Here is a 23,172-nt window from a genome sequence, read left to right as displayed (position 1 = left end):
ATGTAACAAAACCTTCACCACAGAGAAATGTGATATTTTAATGTATCTGTTACAAAGTAAAGTGCAAATGTAAATCTGTGTTTTGCAGAAATATACAATACTAGTCATTTTTCTGGGAATTGTTTTGTTTATCACTGCCTGTTTTTTGTTGGTATCTTTGGTTTTATTTGTGTAAGACTCTATTAGACAGTTAGACACAACTTTGGCTAAAAATTACTGTTGGAGGATTAAATCCAAAAGCAGTGAGTCATTAATCCCAGCTGCTTTAAAATAACTGGGACTGGGTTTGTAGACATTTGACGGATTAGACATCTGCGTCCCGTCCATCTCGTCTCTGCCTCTCCTGCAGGAGAGAGGATAATGTGTGTAACACTTCTCTGTACACTCTATCACCACAAATGGGAAATAATTCGCTATACACAAAGGTCTTTTGCTTCCAGATGTCAGATATAATTTGCTCGGGGAACATTTTGTTTATTTTGAACGCTTTCATTACAAAAAAGCAGCGTTAGTTTTTGTTTTCAGAGCCCGAGCTCTCGCCGTCTGGCACATTTGTATGATACGGTGCAACGACTATCCCTCTAAAAATAACCCAACGGCTCATTTCCTCTTCGAATAATCTCCAAATATTTACATAAGCCTGTTTAAATGTGATGTTGAAACCCATCATGAAAATGTTGGATTGCATTTACATCCAGGCTGCTCTGTATCTGCTGCTTGCTCAGGTTTGGTGAAAAAATATATTTCTGATCCCATAATTTTGACTTTAAAGGCAGCCAGTCTGACAGATTGAGAGCTGAAATTCATGCGTTACATTTTTTGGGGTGATGCTTCACCCGTTTAGGATGTAAAGGAGATACAATCATCTCAGATCTATTTTTGAGTCTTACACAGTTTTTCTTAAACTATTCATATTTTCTGTGGAAGTGCATTGATGACAGAAAGTTTTAACCCTTTGAGACCTGGATTGATGTCACTTTCTTGTGCTGCCTTTAGATGCCTTTCACAAGTTTTTTGAGACCAAATTGGTTCCATTTCTATCAAAAACATATGAAAAGAAGGCGATTTGTAAACCGGCAAGAAATGTCCCACAAATTTCAAGAAATATTACAAAAATATTCCCATTTAAAATGATCATAATTATATTTTAAAAAATACTTTTATAGAATTATTTTTAAGCATTTTTTTAGGTTAATTCATTTCCCTCCCCCTTTTTTCATTTATTTATTATTTATTTATTTATCATTTATTCCTTTTTTGTAATTTTTCAGGTAATTTTTTTGTACTTTTTTTTTTTAAACTAGATTCTGGGTAATTTCTTCTTGAGTTGCTCTTTGGTCTCTGAGGATTAATGGAGCACAAAATAAATTCTTATGCACATATTTATAAGAGCAGAATCATATTTGAGCTTGCAACCCTGATCATTTCTCCAGCTGTTGTGACAACTTGTGATTTTACCCAGTTCTTCTTGCACACTAAAATCATCCGCTACGCTCACGATTCTGCCCTTCCTTGCACAGAAAAACAATAAATAATTGGATGGTTTGAAAAGATGCATTATTCAGAAAAAAGGGAACACCTAGTGTCTGAGGCAGAAGTCTCAGTTTGATCTGTCTCGAACATGTCTTTTGTCTCAACTTGGCCGCTTGTCTGCGCTGAATGTCTGGAGAAAACGTCATGGAAAAGTTGCGAATCAAACGAGGAGGGTCACAGCTCTGAAGGATCTCCATATCTCCTCCTCGGCTGCAGCTGTGTTTATCACGAGCAGCGTTTAATCTCACTGTCGAGCAGCGAATCGAAATGGACCAAGAGAAATGGAAGGACTCAGCAGCTCGGTAATAAAAAGGCAGGGTTGGATGTGGAGCCTGTGCACTTGCTCCAAACATCTGTTTCGAGGCATGTTGATGGTTATCGAATGTGGGCTGGTGTTGTGCTGAGTGCTGTTTCTCTGCTGTCAGGATGCCAGTTTATCTCAACAGAGGTGGCGAGCCAGACGCTATCCGTGTGTAGATAAAGAGGCAGTATCTGCTGTAGTTTAACTCATGCAGTGATAAAACCGAAACTAGCACACATTAGAGCTGCTTTTATAGCATCAGCATGTCGGGATCTAATGCTGATAATAATGATGGCGTTATTCTGGCGGAGAGAGATTACTCCGTGTGGATAAGATGTTGGTTGGTGGGTTTGGTTAGACTTTAGTGGATGTATTTTAAATCTGCTTTTGGTTATCGGGCTTATGAAGCCTTCCATGTTGCATACAAAAACTACTTGTGTACTGATATCATAAAAACTCGGGTTGCCTTAACCCTTTGAACCCTGGATCGACATAAAGCTTTCTTGTGCTGCGTTCAGAGACCTTTTACAAGCATTTGAATCTTTCAAATGTGAGAAAATAGGTTTGATTTCTCTCTAAAACATGGGAATAAAGGCACTTAAAAACCTAGAAAGAAATGTCCTGCAAATGTCTGCGTCTTCTTTTGGGTCTGTTTTTTGATTATATTTTAATTTGATTATATGTGGGAATAATCAAAACACAAACACACACACACACACACGCACACATAATTTCCTTGTCACCTTTAACTATTTTTTTTGCTTTTTCGGAGACATTTCTTGTTAAGTTGTTGTTTTTCTGGTGTTTTTGAAAGAAGTCAAACCAGTTCTCAGGGTGTAGATGGCACTGAAAGTTGTCTGAATGCAGCACAAAAAAATAGTGTTAAAGGGTTAAAGTTGCAGGAAACGGTAAAGGAGAGCAACAGATAACTTCTTCTTCCTAAACTAAAACCCTGTGAAACAATATGCACAGACACGCATAATCTCTCATGGTGACACAGGGAGCCGAGCCGAGTGTTTGTAGGCGGCAGACCTGAGAGCAGCTCGTCAGGACTTGTTGAACAATAAGCCGATCTTAAAGCGGCTGCACTCGCACGTCTTTTATCGTCCTCAAACTCTGACGAATAGAGAAAAACACTTCGCCCTCTGAATGCTCGAGCAGCAGCAGTGTGGCGTGATTTCAGGCCACATTCCCAGCATTGGTACCATGACTCAGCCGCATGCCACTCGTCATGTCAGCCTGCGCTGACCGGAGTTTGGGAGTGGCGCATTAATTAGATAAGCATCAGTTTTTCCACCTTTTAAACATGCACGAACAAAAACTGCATCATTAGGAGGCGAGAGGTGTTAATGCAAAAATAGGAAGAATTTATAGCGTGTCTGTGAGTCCAGACAGTATGTTGCACAACGCTGACCACTTGGTTGATGACTGAAGTGAATGTTTCCTGTTGGTTTGGAGAAGTCTGCGTGACCTCTTTGAGGATCTGGGTTTAATCACAGACTGCGTTTTTCCTCCTCGCCGTGTCTGAGCTCGAGTGGCTGCACGGTCTGATTGTTCTGATCCCCGACTGTCAGGAGAGCACGTTGGACAGGAGGAGAAGGAGCCACTCCTAGACAGACAAACAGTGATTTCATTAGTTTCTGACCCATTTTTCTCCGCAGACCGTAAATCATAACTCTGTTTTTACTGTGTTTCCATTTAGAGAGTTCAGGAAAGGAAATGTGAAGGCAGTTATTGGAAAAATAGCTTTTTTTAATGACTCCTACCTCCTTAAACACGTGACAAACCTGTCTGATGTAGTGGGTGCATTTTAACCAGGCCCCCAGGAAGTGTGCCACACTGACCAGGACTGCTGCATAAAAGCTGAAGTTTTGAATCATCAGTCTGAGATCCCAAAGTCAAATAACACTGCTTCAAGTTGAGCAGTCAGGGTTTTTTTTTTTTGCCTGTTTTGGTCCCCAGATTTGGCTGCGTAGTGAGCACTCTTGTGTTTCATGCTCCTCTTTGGTACAGACCGCAGCGGACACGATGCAGAGAGGAGGGAGGCTCTGAACACATGATCTTCTCTCTTAAGTTAAATGTCAATTCTGCCATATATACAGGACATAAAAATGGATTGAAATGCTGTTTCTATCAGACTGCTGGTGTTATATGCAAGGACAAAATAAAAGAATAGAAAAAGGATAAGAAGTTAATACGATAGCTTTTGATAATATCTAGTGTTGGCAAAAATTGTTGCATTTGCAACCTGGCGTTAGCACAGTGAGTTATGTGGCAAGACATGTCCTGAAAATTGAAAAAATAATAATAATTATATATTTAAAATTGTGCTACGGAAAAAGTTATTTATTTCTATTCATTTTTTTAGCTCTTTCTTAATGTAATTTTCTGGGGATTTTTGTGTAACATTTTACTCATTTCTTTTTAATTTTGGAGTAATTTCGTGTTGAGTTGCTTATTGCCTTCTTCCCATATTTTGTGAAGAAATCAAGCAAGTTTTCTCAGGTTTCAAAGGGTTAAGTGAATGCCGCTGTCATACTGAACACCCTGCTGAGCCCGTTCAAATAGTTCATAGTGAACATCCAAATTTCAAACTTAGCTGAAGTCTTCAGTTTGCTGGTTTAGTCCAAACGACAGCCGTGGAAAAGTTAAAGTGTGTTCGGTTTACTGCTGGAACCAGGAAACATTCAGCATTGTCCTTCATAAATGACATTTCAAAAACGATTTATTATTAAAATAGCTGCAGTTTAATTTCCTGAGCATCAACAGAGCAGATGAACTGACTAATTTCCCACAGCCCTGTGTGGCTCTCACCAGTGTTTAAGGTTTCTGTGCTGCATAACAAAGACACACGTTACTTTTTACAGCAGCTCAGCTCCAGTTGGGAGTTCTGTGAGATCAGTTTGGCGCTGCAGGATCCTCACCAGCCCTGTTTGAGGGTCTTTACATCAGCAGCTGCCCTCGTCTGTCCGACACATCACAGCGCTGATGTTTCTTTCCAGCTATTGTTGCATATTTCCTCTGATACAGAGCGTGAATTCTTGGATTCGACCCGCCTGCAGCCTGTCCTTGATAACGTGCGTCCATCTCCCGTCTGTGCGCTCCTCATCCATCTATGATAGCAGCTATTGAATGCCATCTTTGTGGAGGGTCTTTGAACAACTAGTGTGAAATAAGCTTGTCGAGTAACGCCTCCCTGATCACAGTTGCTGTCGTCCCGCCGTCAAGTATTCCTCTTGTGTTTAGATAGAGCGCTCACACAGACGAGCGAGACAAATCAGAGCTTCAACAACACCCAGAGGGACACGGCTCTGTCCAGAATATTTGCCTTCTGCTGGGTTTATTCCAGTGCAGATAACAAGTTCATGAGTGTGGCACAAAGGGGCAGTTTGCTCAGAGCTGATGTGGATCAGCTCAGCGCTGTGAAGCTGCAGCTGCTGCAGATGTTCAGTGATGTAAAGGAAGGTTGGATTGTTCTCTCAGGAAGAGGAACTGAGTTTGACCCTGTGTGTGTGTGTGTGTGTGTGTGTGTGTGTGTGTGTGTGTGTGTGTGTGTGTGTGTGTGTGTGTGTGTGTGTGTGTGTGTGTGTGTGTGTGTGTGTGTGTGCGCGAGCGCATGTTAAGAACAGGGTTCGTACTGTCATGAAAAACCTGGAAAAAAAATCATAGAGTTACCATATAGCATATTTCCAGGTTCTGGAAAAGTGTTGGAAAACTAAACAGAACCTGAAAGTTTTGGAAAAACAATGGAATTTTGTTTCCCAAACCTCTGTAGTAACATATGATATGTTCAAGGACTGTCAGAAATTTCAACATCCACGATCATTTCTGTTCTTACAGTTTCTGGCTGTGATAAATGGTGAAACTGTTGGTGAGTTTAAAGAAAACATGCCTTCCAAACCTGCCAAAAAAATAGGAAAATAAAAAGAAATCACCAAAACTGAAAGTTGAAAAAAGCATTTTTTTTAAACGAAATATCTTATTTAAAAAAATAATAATAATAAAAATTCTGGAAAGGAGGTTGCCGCTCGTACATAAAAGTATTTTTATCCAGTATTTAAGTTTTTTCTTGAAGGTATCGTATTAAAACGTGACACGAAGTGACCATCGTTGATCTTCTGTTTGCTCTTCTCTCGCTCAGGTCACGGAGAATGTCACTGTGGGGAGTGTAAATGCCACGCTGGTTACATCGGCGATAACTGTAACTGCTCCACGGAGACGACGACGTGCATCGCAGACGACGGGCAGATGTGCAGCGGGCGAGGGAACTGCGTGTGCGGTCGCTGCCAGTGCACCGAGCCGGGGGCGTTTGGAGACACCTGTGAGAAGTGCCCCACCTGCCCCGACGCCTGCGGCACGAAAAGGTAACGTCACATCACGCCACTGATGGAGACAAAAATATTAACAGTTGGACATTATTGCATGTTTTTGTGATGCTTTTATGAGGAATCGGATGAATTTATTATGTGAGAACGAAGGAAAATTGAAACAAGGTGCCTTCAGGAACGATGAGACGCAGTCCGCCAACAGGGGAAAAGGTCAAACTGTCAAACACATCAAGTCCAAAACCAGAGTCAAACCGTCACGTAACTCACTCACTGCTGGACTTATCTGAGCTTTGATGATGAAGCCATGACAGAGTCGTCCAGATAACTCTCGTGCCATTAGTGACCCTCAGAAACGAAAGCGTTGCCCCGCCGTTTGAACTTGCATTGCTCAGCGTGGCAGCTCAGGCTCTTTGAGGTCGGAGTTAAACACCTATCAGACGTCTAGTAAAGAGGACAGAAAAGCCGCTGTGTCCTCTCATCCACTTTGTGGAGCCACCTTTCACCCCTGACCCCAGTTTAGAGACAGGTCACGGCTGCTCCGCCAGCTACAATCGTACGACCTGTTTGGTGATGTTTGAAAGAAATGAAGCTGAGCAGCAGCCAGACTTCTTACACTAATAGAAACAAATGTATGTTTCTGCATTTCTCTTGATTTACAGTTTGTTTCCTCCACTGTTGAGTTTATGTTTTACTGCCGTATGTTTAGTTAGCAGGACACCAGAAAGACAGATTAATAACAGTCTTTAAGGAGGATTTATTGCAGGATTGTTGTATTTAACTGCATTAGGTTTTGTGAAGTGTGCAGTAATGTCCAAGCAGAAAGTTGCTTCACTGTGTACAGAAGTTAGACAGCTTCTTTTTTTACAGAATAAACAGAATTATAAAGTTCAAGTACGCATTTCACTCAACAAAATAACATTTGCATGGCTGTACCTGTAAATCTACTATTATTTTACACTTCTCTTTGGTTTATTTACAGTTTGCACCAAAAAAATATTGTCATAAAATGACAATAGTTTGGTTTATTGCAATTATTTCTCAGACAAAATACCATCCAACAAAAGTAGTTCACAAGAGAGAGTTCAGAGATTTGTTTTTATCAACAAATGCTCACATTATACTGCAATCGCGGTTCCAAAAATGTCTCAGGTTTCCATTCGTGCATTTGGAAATATTATTTTAAAAAGCAAAATTTGAGGTACAAAAACAAAAAAAGAAGCAAAAAAAACCAAACAAAACCCCCACTAACTCCCCACTAACTATAGGGATACCATGACTTACATATACTGTGTGTAAAGAGAAAATGTACTAATACTTCACTTCAGGGACGTTTGGAGGTATAAACTCACGAATGGATCAGAAATCATCAAAGCTGAGGAAAAACAACAAAAAACAAGAAGTTGTTGAGCGTCCGCCCTGCAGAGAGCCTTCCGGTGTTTTTTGAGGGAACTCAGTGGGGCATTTCGACAGCTGACGTATCCTGAGTAAAAAAGCAAACAGCATTAAAGACTGCTGGCCTTGTGTAGATTTGTGCTCACTGGTTTTCTAGCTCATGAATAAAGATCAAAGAAGCGTTTTAAAATATTTGAGTAGAAGTGCGTACTCGGCTTTTCCATTAAACTGGCTCTCCTCTGCTTCAGGGAGTGCATCGAGTGCCGGCTTTTCAACTCAGGACGACTCGCAGACAACCAGACGTGCCAGCGCCTGTGCAAGGATGAAATCATCACTGTGGAGACCCTCAGTGAGTGAACACACACACACACACACACACACACACACACACACACACACACACACACACACACACACACACACACACACACACACACACACACACAGACACACACACACACACACAGACACACACACACACACACACACACACACACACACACACACACACACACACACACACACACACACACACACACACACACATCTGTCTGCGTCTGTAACAGTTTCACTTTCTTACATTCTTCTTCCACTGTCACTGTTTGTCAGAGTCTTCGTGTTGTTATTGTGGAGTTCTGCCAAAGTAAATCTTTTTCTTTTAATAGGACACATTATCACGTCTGATGGGATAAAGCAAATATTAATACTCACAAAGCGTAAGCACTAAATATTTACACACAGACTATGGAATAATACCAAGTGTGTGCTTAAAAATATCTAAATCTGTCACATGGTAACAGGTTATTACAATAACATTTCCCTGTTTGATTTTAGCAATCACATTAAATACTGGTGTGTTTAAAAATGTGTTACTGTTGTAACAGAATTATGCTGTAATATTCTGTATTAATAGGACAATTATTCTGCCTTTGCTCATTGGCCCTTCAGTACTCTTCAGCGGAAAAACTGTCAGATGCTCCTGCAGAGACGGGTCTGTGCGTCCACTCTTACACACACAGGGACATGCATATGGGTTATATGTTGTTGAAATAATGCAACATTATTAAGGATAAAAGTAATTTGCGCAAAGAGTCAGGTTTATTTTGTTGTTGTTTTTTTCATCTAAAATTGACACGTGAAAAACTAAATACGACCTCACGTTTAGTCAGTCACGTTTCCACAATGATCTGAAACTTTCCTTCACTAAAGTTTTCAGAACAGTCTCAGTTTTCATCGTATTTCACATCCGTCAGAAGCTTTTAGAGTTGTTTGACAAAGAAACTGAGGAAAACGTGGCAGAGAGACACATCAGTGACGAGAGAGAGGAGCAGTGTGCACACTTTGTTTATTATAAAAGGAGTCATGTGACTGAATGGCATTGTGCAGAATTTAGCCAAGTTTGGGTCAGTAAAAGGATATTACAGCTCCTCATAAATGCCAGAAGAACGGCCAGCAGGATGCTAGTTAGTAGAAATAGAAAATAGAATTAATGCAAATGCATTTTATTCTTGCTACATGCACAGTGTTGTGCTAAATATAGAGGCTGGAAAACTGGCCAAAAAAACGAAAGGTGTGCTAATCTAAGTCATATCCGATTGTTTTGGTCCTAGTCCAGTCCTTACTTACAGCAATTCATTTTTTGAATCCATGTAGCCTAAATGTTGTATAGAGATATATGAATATCATATAGTTAAGCTACAACAAAAGTCTTTACATGGGATTTGTTATCTGCTGTAAACAGACACTATTTATCAACTTGTGTGAGGAAAATGACAGCAGTGATCACTGTGCGCGTGCCTGTAGTTGTCACTCGAAGGTTTCCTCTGCACTGTCACCGCTTTATGTGATGATAGTCAACACGTCAGAGTATGTACAGCTATGTCCACGAGCTCTCAGTCCCCGAGTCCAGAGAGTGGACATTTAGATTTATTCCACATGCTATAGATCGTTCAAACAGGCTGTTATTAATGCGCCGCTCTCCGTGGTTGTTCGCATCTTTTCTTGTTTAACACCTCACACCGCTCCTGTGATTTAATAATGAAATCACAGCCAGTGTGCAACAGTAAGTCCTCATGTTTATGATATCATGTGGCAGGTGTCAGTCTGGGCCTCTCGCAGCTCCACGGACACGTTTATTCCACTCAGCAGGAAACAAGCGACAGCCACACAGCAACAATACACCCACTCAGCGGTTCAAAAGTTCAGTTCAAGTTTCTGCAATCTTCTCTGTGATATCGGCAGGATCCACCCGCTAAACAAACACAAGCAGCTACAGAGCAACCCTCTTTCATGTGCCATTTTAAAAAGCAGAAGCCGGAGTTTCACTTCTGACTAAATACCACAGTGTCTAAGTGCTTCTATATCCTGTGAACACTGATACTCAACTTACAGCCCGCAGGCCAAATATGGACCCTCCAACTATTTTCTTATTCACACATAAAAATAAAACGATTCACTCCGACAGCAGCGCAGTGAGACAGACAAACGGAGCGCAGCTTCTCCTCAAAGCACCAAAGTGTCAGAAACAGACACATCTGCAGAGGTGAAAGTGACTTCTTTAGACTTCGTGTTAGTTTCAGGTTTAATCAGACTTTGGATGAATTATTTTGAAATACCAGGACGCATCGCTCCGTGTCTCATCCAGCCGCTGGCTGAGCTCTCATTATTATTACCAGGGGCAGATGTAATGTTTTGGGGGCCTGGGGCCAGAATCAGAGTCCTGCAGTCAGGAGAGGTTGGCCTATTATCAGCACAATGTTCTTAAATTTACCTGAAGTCTGTTTGAGATCCCTCCCTACCTTTTAATTTTTATATAAAGCTGGAAAGTTTAATGAATAATAATAAATCATATGTTTATCACACTCCAACACACCATGGTCACATGACACTGTGTCAGTGAACTATGAGAGCAAAAAGCAAACCACAAATAAAAAAGAGCAAAAAGCAAAATAATCGTTCATTAATCGTAATTGAAGTAAAATGTTTTATTAATGGTGATATTGATTTTAGGTATGAGGTTCAGATCTTTGCTGGGAGGAAATTTTAGTAACTGGACCTCTTTGAATTTTAGTAAAATCGGTCCTCCAGTTGGTGACGCCTGTTCTACAGTATATTTGTCATGTTCAGTGTCTGACAGAAAATAAATATTTAAACCAAATTTAACCTGATGATATCTTCATATCTCACTTAGGAGTAAAAGGGAACCTTTAAGCTTGACAGAAATAGTGATGTGATGTTAATCGTGATATTTATCGATATCCACTGATATGAAAAAAATTATTGTGATGAAGACTTTCTTCCATATCGCCCAGCCCTACTTACAATCCTAAAAGCATTGTCAAATACTAAAAATGTCCAAAATCCGAGAAATGTCCTGAAATCTTAGACACATGTATAAGACGACTGCGACTGGCCTCCTGTCATTTTGCAAAAGTGGCCCCCAAGCAAAACAAGCTGAGTGTTCCTGGTTTAAAAGTTAATGTTCCTGGCAGCTGGAAGGGAAACAGTCAGAGATGTTAAGGAATGCATTAATAAGTGCACAATGATTTATGGCCTTCACGGCACTGTGATGCTGCACGGCGTCTCACAGAGCAGAAAGAAGAGACTATCCGTTGTGTTTTTAGTTACAGAGACTATTATAGAGCGTTCCATACTGGCCCAGCGTGGCCCTGGCCCAGATCTGACGTGTTTCATAGCATTCCCGGCGAGTTCAGCCATCTGACTGGCCTTAATGGACTCCACATGTACATTCCAGATACTTTGTGCATGAAATAGCAGGAGGAGGGGCAGATGGAGGGAGGGGCGGGAGGGCTGGACCCGGGCAGCGTGACCTCACCGTCCCCTGTGAGCCTCTGAGTCTTTTTGGGTGATGAAGATTGACTGAAAACGAGGGCACGCAAAATATCAGCGTCTCAGCTGTGATTTCACAGCAAAGAAATTCGGGCAATGTGACGATGGTTCACAAGCGTTTTCTGTTTTTCTCTCAGCAGCAGATTCTTCTTCAGTTTCACTTTTTTTTCTCCCTGAATCTGAAGCCAATCCTGGACAGATTACAACAATGATAATCTGATAATGTGTCCTTCAAAACACCAGGAGAGAGTGAGGTCCTGCAGAGTGATGAAATTAATTAAATGGAGATGGATGCATGTCCACAGGGTTCCCACAGCCATGGAAAACCTGGAAAAATCATCAGGTTTTCACAATCACTTTTCCAGGTTTGGGTTAGTCAAGTCATGAAATTAGTAAAAATCATTAAAAGTTTTGGAAAAGTTAAGACATTTGGTTGTAATCTTCTGTGGATAACTTTCCACTAAATGTGATGCAACAGCAAATTAATTAGAAACACTTCCTATGAAGACCACATCTATAATGCATGATGAGGGCGTTCATAGTGAACTATAATGCATTCGTAATGCTTTATGACTACACTCATAAACACACAAATACATATACGATGTTCTAAATCAGGGCTTATCAGATGTAATATTTAAAGGTCCAAATCTGATTTCTATTCAAGGCCAAAGGTCCGGAGTAATTGGTGACAAGCAAATGAGTCTTTTCTTGATTAAACCGACTGAATCTCAGTGTGTTTCTCTGTTTTTCTCTCTTGCTTTCCGGTCCAGAAACGGAGGACCCCGGTGCAGTGCTTTGTCTCTACAAGACAGACAACGACTGTGTCATGAAGTTCACGTATTCTGAGCACGCCAGCGGACAGTCCATCCTCACAGCTCTCAAAGAGCCAGGTCAGTGCTCAGACTGCTTTCCTTTTTAAGCTGCTAAAAAACGAGCTCCTTTGAATTGTATTCATGGTACATAAATCATCAAGATTCGTCCAGCACAACTTTAAAAGGTTGTACGGCCTTTGCTCCTATCCTGACCTCAGATTTGTTTGTTTTTTTCCAATGTCGGTTACTAAATGTTAAACTGTCACTTCAAAGCGCAGAGTCAGACTTTAACTGACTAAAACCTGCTTCACAGAGTCAGACTTTAACTGACTAAAACCTGCTTCACAGAGTCAGACTTTAACTGACTAAAACCTGCTTCACAGAGTCAGACTTTAACTGACTAAAACCTGCTTCACAGAGTCAGACTTTAACTGACTAAAACCTGCTTCACAGAGTCAGACTTCTTTAACTGACTAAAACCTGCTTCACAGAGTCAGACTTTAACTGACTAAAACCTGCTTCACAGAGTCAGACTTTAACTGACTAAAACCTGCTTCACAGAGTCAGACTTTAACTGACTAAAACCTGCTTCACAGAGTCAGACTTCTGTAACTGACTAAAACCTGCTTCACAGAGTCAGACTTCTTTAACTGACTAAAACCTGCTTCACAGAGTCAGACTTTAACTGACTAAAACCTGCTTCACAGAGTCAGACTTTAACTGACTAAAACCTGCTTCACACAGTCAGACTTCTGTAACTGACTAAAACCTGCTTCACAGAGTCAGACTTCTTTAACTGACTAAAACCTGCTTCACAGAGTCAGACTTCTTTAACTGACTAAAACCTGCTTCACAGAGTCAGACTTTAACTGACTAAAACCTGCTTCACAGAGTCAGACTTCTTTAACTGACTAAAACCTGCTTCACAGAGTCAGACTTTAACTGACTAAAACCTGCTTCACAGAGTCAGACTTCTTTAACTGACTAAAACCTGCTTCACAGAGTCAGACTTTAACTGACTAAAACCTGCTTCACAGAGTCAGACTTCTGTAACTGACTAAAACCTGCTTCACAGAGTCAGACTTTAACTGACTAAAACCTGCTTCACAGAGTCAGACTTTAACTGACTAAAACCTGCTTCACAGAGTCAGACTTCTGTAACTGACTAAAACCTGCTTCACAGAGTCAGACTTCTGTAACTGACTAAAACCTGCTTCACAGAGTCAGACTTCTGTAACTGACTAAAACCTGCTTCACACACATCTGTAACTACATTTCTGCATTACTCACCTCATGTCAGCCGCAGATCCATATCAAAAAGTGACATTCAGATTATTACTTTTTTGGCTTGTAACTGCGAATGTTTTTGCGTTTGATAATTAAATGTTTGGTATTTTTCAACCTTGAACATATTTTCCCATGCTGCCATGTCCAAGTGACTCGTGGAAAAAACAATTGTTGAAACTGGTCCAGTATTGAGCAAAAAGGCTGCAACCAGTTTCTGCAAAACTGACTTCAGTGTAATCACGCTGGGCATGTTCACACCATTCATCAGTGTCCACTTAAAGTGTTTTAGTTGACAGATTGTTGTAACAAGTGTCTGAAAATGTTATGGAAAGGATCTCTACAGATATAAATCTTCTTAAAAAGGTAATATCTGTTTTTAGCAGAAACTGCCCCAAAATCACCATCATCAAACCTACCAGATTCCATAAAAAAAAAAAACTAACTGGCTGCATTAAAGGTTTATTTCAACCAAACCAGAGTTGGTGTTTTTAGGAACAGGTAAAAGACCATCCAAGACCGTTTTTGTGAGTTAATTTTATTTCTGTCGACTCTGTGTGAAGTGTGATTTGTAAATTAAAAAAATTAACATCTGTTTAAACAGAGTCTGGTGCCAATCTGAGCCTGTCAGTGACAAAAACAAGCGCTTTTAGTGGATGTAAATTGACAAGCGAATATGCCCAGAGTGGTTACATTGCAGCCTTTTGAATAAAAACTTGACCAAATTTAAAAGTTGTTATTCCCGTTAGTCGCCTGGACACAAAAACATCAGAAAACAAGATCCAAGTTGGAAAATACCAAACTTATCCTTAAAGTGCAGGATAGGATAATTCTGGTTTATTCCAGCTTGGTCTTATTTTCGTAGTTGTGACCATCATCTTCTGGTCGTGGTTATATTGTAGTCACCAGTTATTGATTTGGGAACATCACGAAAACAAAGTTAAATATGATTTTGAATGAACCTCCCTGTGCACTGTACGCTCTGACCACAAAGAACATTTAACGGTCAGAAAAATATCAGACTCTGGTTTCTTTTTGCTCTAGTGTTTGTGCCTCTTTGACCTTTAAAGTCTTAATGTGCCTTTTTTTTTTCCTGTGTCAGAGTGTGCTGCCGGGCCCGATGCTCTCACCGTGCTGCTCGCGGTGGTCGGCAGCATCCTGCTGGTGGGGGTGGTGCTGCTCGCCGTCTGGAAGTTAGTCATCACCATTCATGACCGCAGAGAGTTTGCACGCTTCCAGAGCGCACGCTCGCGAGCGCGATACGAGATGGTGAGAACGATCCCTGTCGCCTGTGAAATGTTATTTTGGTCTGTTATAAAAACACCAAACCTGTTTTCAGCGTAGCCAAGAAAGTCGGGTAAAAATATGAGGCTCATAAAACACCTAAAATTACAGCCACAAAAATGCATCACAACACATTTAGCTGCTGAAAGCCTGCTAAAAATCCTAAAACAAACTGGTTTTATTCTGAAAGTTCAAATGAAATCAGAGCGCTGGCATTTCTGTTTAGTTAAACAAATGTAATTTTTGCCTTTGAATGATCCATCAATGTCGATCAGCAGCGACGCTAATTAACACCCAGAGATAATGCAGAGTCATTTGATGCAGTTTGAATGCGAATTATTTTGGATACCGTCACATTAAAAAGCTAGATGTCCGCGGGGGATTTCAGTGTTTTTGGATTTCAAATTTGTTGTGCAGGCAGGAAATTTAGAAATCCAAAACAAGACGTCACAAAACACATTTAAAAGACCTTAAAACAAATAGAGAAAAACAAGAATTACAATAGTTTCAAAGAATAACGACAGTATTACAACTCTTAAGAATGTCATGACAAAGTGCCCTCATACACACACACACACACACACACACTCACACACACACAGTCACACACACACACACTCACACACACAGTCACACTCACACACTCACCGCAAAGCTCAAAGCTCAAAGCTCAAAGAGCATCTTGTGCGATCGCAGCAGGTCCAGTGAACTCTGAACTTTCCTCACATGGAGGTCAAAGCTCTGATCTGGTGTCTTGGTGTGATTTGGTTTTTGTCCCTCAGGCCTCCAACCCTCTGTACAAGCAGCCCGTCTCTACACATTTTGTAGAAACAGATTTCAACATGTACGGGAAGTCCTACAACGGAGGTCTCCACTGATCCCTCAGCACGGGGCGCGGCAGGACCGGTCCGACAAACACATCCCTGGAGGACGGAGCCCGAGGTGGACGGCGGTCTGAACGCACTCATCCCTCTGCACGGTTCACACCCGACAACACAAGTGAAATGAACTAGACTGTGTGTCCGAGGGAATCTGTGGCCTTTTTTTGTCTTTACGCAGGAGATTCAAGCCTACCACAGAAACGTGACTTCTTTTTTTCTTCTTCTTCTGTGTTTTTCGCTGACAGCGGTGGCGGTCGGTGGAGGAGCGACGAAGCATGAACTCCTTGGTCTTGTTTAGAGAGAGAGAAAGAGAAAGTAGAGTTAGCGGTGAGTTTGTCTGCAGTTACACAAGATAAACAAACTCATGAAAACCATAATTCCAACCACATAAAAGCACCACTTAGTCTTCGTACACGGCAGGCAGGACATCGGCTTATATTTGTATATTTTTATAAACACTAAAAATGCCTTTTTTCAGTATAAACTTTGCACCCAACAGGAACAAATTTCACTCCAGATCATTTCAACTCCACGGGATTCTTGAGAAGCACACGTTTGTGAAGGTGGCTACGATGACGTTTTGGTACTACTAACATTTACTAAGCAATAGACGTCTTACCCTCATTTTGCACAGAAAATATTAAGAGTCAAGTCTCGTAAAGATTTAAATGTTCTTTAATGTTGTGTGTGAATGCGTGTGGGTTTTTGTTTGCTCCAATTGCACTCCCTTCTCCTAATCAGGATCGCAGGGTACCGACTCCCCGTCAGCCTCCGAACCCTCACAGGATGCCGCTGGTGTTGCTCTTTATTAGACAGATCTGTCAGCGAATCCCACGAAAAGACCAAAACCAACAATGTGGTCATAATAATAACTTTTTTACAAACACATAATAATCAAGACAGAATAAATTAATAAATTAAAAGATAAGTTAAAATATAAATTAAAATCTATGAATTAAAACAGATCACATAAGTCTATAAAAATGGGTTTTAAAATAAATCACTGATTTTGTTTCTCTCAATGCTCCAGACTGTTTTTTTCTCTTTATAATATTTCATTTTTTTCGAAAGTCATTTCCTGACGGTGTTAATTAGCCAAATGATGAAGCTGCCGTATGAGCATAGTGGAAGCTGCAGGTCATGTTATCCTCTTCAGCGTGCGAAGGTGCACTGTCATGCCTCTGAGCAGCAAACCAGTAACCATCATTGTATCTAGTTAGTCAGCGTATCTTGTTTTTCGGCGTGTCTTTTTACCGGCTGCACCTGCAGCACCACACGCAGTAGTTATTGTTGGTTTTGGTCTTTTGGTTGACAATAATAATGAGAAAATCTAAAATATCACCAGCCTCCAAACCCTAAAGAGGACCTTTTATGCTCATTTTCGTGTTCATACTCGTATTTTGGGTTTCCATTAGAACATGTTTAAATGCTTCGGGCTGTTTTCCTGGAACACCTGTATTTACCCTCCGAAAAGCTTAGTTTTGTATTTACACTCCAAAAAGCTTACCTCTCAGCTGTTTTCCACATGCGCTTCTAGTGTGTTTTTGGAGCGGTCACGCCTGCCGCGATGCGTCGTGACGTGATGGCCCTCGTGTCACGTAAGCATTTGCAGTAGCGTACCTGGCGCAGATGACCGTAAAGAAATGTGTTGCGAGCTGACGTCAGCTTGCAGCCAAAGTAGAAAAAAACATTTGGAACGATCTAAATCCTAAGATTTTTGCTTAGAAGGATTATTTTTACATATATTTACCCGATTATTTGAAACTCTGGCCGCATTTAATATGAACACTCCACATCATAACATTATATATATATATGACAGTAAATCAGGCAAAAATAGGTCCCTTTACAACATTTGATATTTTAAAAACTGTAAATCCAGCTCTGTGGAAGCGGCCTTAACGCGTCCTTATTTGATGATACACAGGATTTGTTGCGTTTCTGATCGTGTGGTAAACTGGGAACATGCAGTATTTGAGTTGCTGTGGATTTGGGCGTGCAGTATGACTGGCTGCTACATTATATATTTAAAGTCCCTGTGAAGCCGCGTGGAAACGGGTGGAAACTTTGAGAAATCTCAGAGGAGAGCGTCCAGAGTTACACATCTACCATCACTGTTCCCACAGGAAGAGGCGGAGTCTGAGCTGTCGCAGGGAAATCTGAGAGATGTTTGATGGGTTGAAGGGTGCTCTGTGGCCTTTTTTACATTTTTTTGTGACGGTTTTACAGTAAAAGTGTCAGGGACTTGGAGTTTGTGTGTGTGAGTGTGTGTGAGTGCAAAGAGTGTGTGTAAATAATATCCCATGGGTATGTATGTACATACGGTGCCAAATGTCTTGACTTGGCTCGGCTGTGTCTCGGCACAGTTTACTAAATACTCACCCGCCTGCACCTTTTTTCAGCTCGGACATAAAATCTTTAGTACTTCCTGTATGAACGTTTTCACACGGATGAACAGACTCACACCACTACATGTTTATGTAAAACTGCACACGGAGCAAGAACAATAAATCTGCTTATGTCAAGGCCGGTGTTGTGTTTGGCTCAGGGGTGCGTTACATTTCTACAAAGGCTGCATCAGAAGGAGTGGCGTAAATCTGAGCTTTGATTGAAGTGTGCGTATCTTTGCACACTTCAAAGTTTAGTTAAACATCTGTTTGGGATACTAAACCGTAATCTGACGTGTTTGATGTGTGATCACACAGACAGACGCTGCTCTGATGCTGTAATTTACAGCTCGCCGGTCAGACTCCTCCCAGTGTGATGATCATTATGACACTCAGGTTTTTACTAAATGACCCTGTAATTAGATATTTAGACACTTACTTCAAATTAACGTGAGTCACTTTGAAGCATCAAACCTCTAACGAGCCATTATTGGAGTAATATTATATTAGCTTTGGGTTTTTGAAACCTTTTCATATTTTCTTAAATCCAGAAATGCAAACAGTAAAGACAGAAAAAATACAGGAAAAAAAGAGAAATGCTTGTTTTTCTGAATCTCAGAAATAATGAAAAAAGTTGGAAAGAATTATTTTTCCCTTTTTTTTAATCAATACAATAATGACTGTATTGATTAATAAAACAAATATGCAGTTACATCTTTTTTTACAGTATTATATTTTAAATATTTACTATTATTATTTTTATTATTAAATTTTCTGAATGAACAAAAAAATAATCTCAGAATTACGAGTTTTCATGGAAATTCTTTTGCTCATTTTCTGCATTAACATGATAATCTTGATAATTTAAAAAAATTACAATATTAATATTATTCACTTATTTAAATTTTTATTTTAGAATATGATTTTTATTATTTTATTTCTCTCTAAATTTCTGAATTAACAAGATTATAATCTCGGAAGTTTTCAAGGAAAAATAGTGCTCATTTTATGAAGTAACAATAATAATTAGGTTTTTTTCACATTAATATTATTATTAATTATTATTATTTTATCATTTTCTGTATTACCAAGATTGTTATCTTGGTAATAAAGGGAAAAAAATGATTTTTTTTTCTCTCCAGTGAATGCACGAGAGGAGGAAACTCTAGCTGTGATGTGGAACAAGTCGATGTTTGTTCTGTTTTTCCTGCCTGACTCTGAGGTGAGCTCATAAATCTGTGCGCTCCCTCTCTGTGGTTTTGGGAGCTTTCCTCCCGCTCTCCTCTGCCTGCTCACTGACGTGTTGTGAAGCCTCAGAGCCGTCAGGTTAAATCAGAGGGAGCGAAATAAACGCTGCAGCTGCACAGAGCGGAGCTGCGACCCTCATTAACACAATCAATGTCCTGATCAGCTGCTGCCGCGCTGACCCCACACACAGCTCAGGGGGATGATGGGAAATTGATTTGTTTAGAGAATGTAAAAGCTTTTTTTTCCTGCTAAGTATTTTTTTTTATGTTTTAGGAAACCTGACTCTTAAACGTGAGTTCAAAACAACAAACATGTCTCTCAAACACACTGCTGACTGCACTTAAGAAGTAATAGTAAGTTTATTATAGTTTTCTTTAATTCATTTTTTTAGATATATTTTATATTTATGTTGTGGTCTTTGGCATTCAGCAAACATTTTCTTAACCCTTTGAAACTTAAGAAAATTGGCTTGAAGTCTTTCAAAAACATGGAAAGATGGCAATGAGCAATTTAAGAAGAAATTACCCGAAAATTTGCAAGAAATTTGTAAAAAAGTGCAAGATAATTACCTGAAAATTCTTAAAATAATAATAATGATAATAAAATAAATAAGATATAATAATAATTTAAAAATTAGAAAAAAAATCAAAAAAGGGACTGAGCAGGGGAAATTGTTTTAAAATTTATGATAATTCTGCAACCTAATTTCAAGTATGTACCTATGAAAAATTATATGAAAATTATTTTTTAAAAAAATGTTCTTCTAGCTTTTATTCCGTTGACATTTCTCCCTAACTTTTTCAAATTAATTTTCTAAATCAAGCAATATCTTCTAATTTGTGGAACAACTCTTACCAAGTTGCTGATTGCTTAAAAAATTGAAGGACGTTTGTAGGATTTTAGAAACGTCCTGAGTATCTCTGCTTTCAGGTAACTTGTGAACCGGAGCAGTGCAGACCTGTTTGCTGAGATTTTTGGAGGGATTTTCTTGATGTTGAAGACAGTGTTGTTAAACTATGTTTGGCATAAATGATCATTTCTAATTTGCTGGTGACTTGATTGAAAAAAATTTGTCACACAAACTCATCTCCCGCACAGGATGAAGTTAGTGATCCTCAACTTTTCATCCATCGCCGTCATCTGGTCTCATTTTTGATTTGTCGAATACTTTTTTTTTCTATCAATACCTGGAAAACCTCGTTTTCAGCCTCAGCTGTACTTAATGTTAAGTACTGATTGTTTTTCATGCTTTGTTAATATGGTGAACATGGTTAACATTATACCCGCTGCCACACATCAGCATGTTGGCATGGCAACCACATCTCAAAGCACCACAGCCTCACAGAGCTGCGAGCATGACTGGAGTCCTGTTATAATAACATCTCTCTGTGTGTGTGTGTGTGTGTGTGTGTGTGTGTGTGTGTGTGTGTGTGTGTGCGCGCTTGCTTATGTCCTTTGCATGCTGTATAGTAACAGACAGGCAGCTGAGCTCATACTTTCTCCTCCCTCTCGTTGTCACACCCGTCTGAGAAAAGCTTTTCCGCTGGAGAGACTATTTCTGACTTTTCTCTTCTCGTTTCCTTTATTTGGCTCCTTCGCTGTTCCCTTCCCTCCTGCCATCCTTCCGCTTTATTCCCACAACGCAGCATCTTTCTGTTCACGCTGCATTTTCGGCATCATTTCTCTTTTTTGGAACATTTTCACACTTTGTAAAACCCAGAAATGCAGAAGTGGAAAATAGAAACAAAGATTTTGGCTTCTTGTACAAACAATTTTTTTAAATGTAAGTTAAACACATTGTCTTCAGAAAAATGTTTGTCTGAATGAACATGATTATTATGTCAGAATTATGAGAAAAGTTTTCATGGAAAAAAATGCTCTTGTTTTCTGAATCAACACAATAACAATCAAGTAAATTTTAAATTGACACGATTATTATAAGCCTTTTTAACAAGATTTATTTTCTAGATTTTTATTATGTAATTTTCTCAATTAATTAAAAATAATCTTAGCATTATGAGAAACAAAAATTTCTTCTGTTGTTTCCTAAATTAACAATTAATCTTGTTAGTTCAGAAAATAAAAATAATAATAATGATAAAAAAGAGATTTTTTTACAACATTAATTTTTATACTATACTATTTATTATACTTTATTATTAATATTGTTATTGTGATTTTTATTTTGCAAGATTGTATTTTTTTCACATGATTATTATTTATTTATTTATTCTACAAAATTAAAAATTTAGTTTTCTGAATTAACAGGATTATTATCTTATTGATTAAAAAAAAAAAAAAATGTTCCTCTTAATGCATAATGCAGGAGGAAACTATAGCTATGTCCCTTCTACAACCCTCCTGCTTTATCCCCTAAACACAGCAGCTTTCTGTTCACGCTGCGTTTTCAGCATCGTTTCTCTTTTTCGGTTCTTCTTTGTCCGACAGCTCTGCTGCTGCTCAGAGGAATTGAAAATGAGGCTACACCTCAGCAACTGGCAGTCATCACTGACAGCTTTTGGATGAAGATAATGGTGATTAAGCTCAGTGGAGGAGGCGCTGAAATCCTTCACTTAAAGTAAGATAGTAAACGTTTGCTCAGCAGCAGCAGCTGCAGTTATAGCACCATCTGTGAAAACAACCAGCAAGTATAACAGATAAATGCTGAAATATGGAGCACCGCCCTCAGGGACACATTTTACGCACCCATCCATCAAAGCATAAAAACATGCATTATATTAATTTTGGGTGTCATTTTAGACTTCGCCTTGGAATTTGTCATTTTTAATATTTTCCACCTGATTACATATTTTTTTACCATATTTGGCATATGGAGAAAATGCATGCTATTTCCACTAGGTGCACACTCACAGTCAATGTTGCTGCTGACGTTTCCCAGACTGTGATCATAAAAAACACTGCATGTAGTGGACTGAAAATAATAGTTTTTTTGTGGGTATGGCATCGTGACAAAAACCTGACATTTATGAATATTTGATCTTTATCATTAGGATTGATGGTTGCAAAAAATAACTCAATAAAAGTAGAAAATAATATTAATTTAATGACTTCCTTCTGCAAAGACATTTGCGAATATGATTTTAAATGCAGCACAAATCTTTGCTGATTTACATTCGACGGCTCCGATATTCACTGCCTCATGTTGATTCCAGTTTTTTCATGCATGTCATCTTTGATCGCAGCTATCAGAGGAAACATGAGATGAGAGGAGCTTTAAAAAGGGTGCTAACCTCTTTTTTTTTTTTTTTTAAGTGAATCTCTTGCAGCAGAACAGGCGTCTGTTTCTCTCATCACGAGCAGGAAAAGGAGCTTTGTGATGTAAATGTTTTGTGTAAACTGCGGTTTAGTTACAGGTCAGAGACAATTCGGGGGGGAGGGAGAGTTTTTCACATCGGCTCACTCGTCGTCCGTGAGCTCTGATGCTCTCTGACCTCACGCGCCGCTCGGCCACATACATCACAAAAGCTCTGTGAGCCGCGTTGAATAACTCTGTCACAGAGTCACTGTGTTCTGACCTCTGACCTCCTGTCGCTGAACGCTGTTATTGTCGGAGAGTTTGCTTTTAAATACGCATTAATTTGGAGAGACATGCTGCCATAGATCCAGTGTTTTCCTTCAGTTACCTGTTTAGTTTGATGGTTTTATTGTTGCCATCAAAAAGCTTTGTTTTCTAAAGTCTGATCTCAGAGACGAGGACTCTCTGGCTGGAGAGATATTTTTTGTTTCTGTTGGTGTATTCTGGCGCTTCAGCAGCAGATTTGTCGTCATTCCTCGGTGTCTTGTTGTCTTGTACTCTACTGCCATCTGCTGAACAGAAAGGTGTCAGTAAATCTGTGAATCTACCCTCAC

General features: G+C 39.6%; 1 protein-coding gene across 1 annotated transcript in view; it reads left to right on the top strand.

Annotated features, from left to right (window-relative positions):
• The window catches only part of itgb5 (integrin, beta 5), a 61,411-nt gene extending 43,219 nt beyond the window's left edge, over nucleotides 1-18,192 (top strand). The window contains exons 12-16 of the mRNA XM_042494305.2: nucleotides 5,976-6,198; nucleotides 7,803-7,903; nucleotides 12,177-12,296; nucleotides 14,605-14,771; nucleotides 15,569-18,192. Coding sequence (XP_042350239.1) covers nucleotides 5,976-6,198; nucleotides 7,803-7,903; nucleotides 12,177-12,296; nucleotides 14,605-14,771; nucleotides 15,569-15,664 — 707 coding nt within the window. The 3' untranslated portion in view covers nucleotides 15,665-18,192. The remainder of the gene's footprint in view (nucleotides 1-5,975; nucleotides 6,199-7,802; nucleotides 7,904-12,176; nucleotides 12,297-14,604; nucleotides 14,772-15,568) is intronic.
• Nucleotides 18,193-23,172: the final 4,980 nt, after the last annotated feature.

Source organism: Plectropomus leopardus, chromosome 10 (assembly GCF_026936395.1).
Source record: "Plectropomus leopardus strain MGB_pleo_1.0 chromosome 10, ASM2693639v1, whole genome shotgun sequence".
In the NCBI taxonomy this organism is placed as follows: domain Eukaryota; kingdom Metazoa; phylum Chordata; class Actinopteri; order Perciformes; family Serranidae; genus Plectropomus; species Plectropomus leopardus.
Note: the sequence above shows the minus strand (reverse complement) of the source record. Positions and strands in the feature narration are given on the sequence as shown.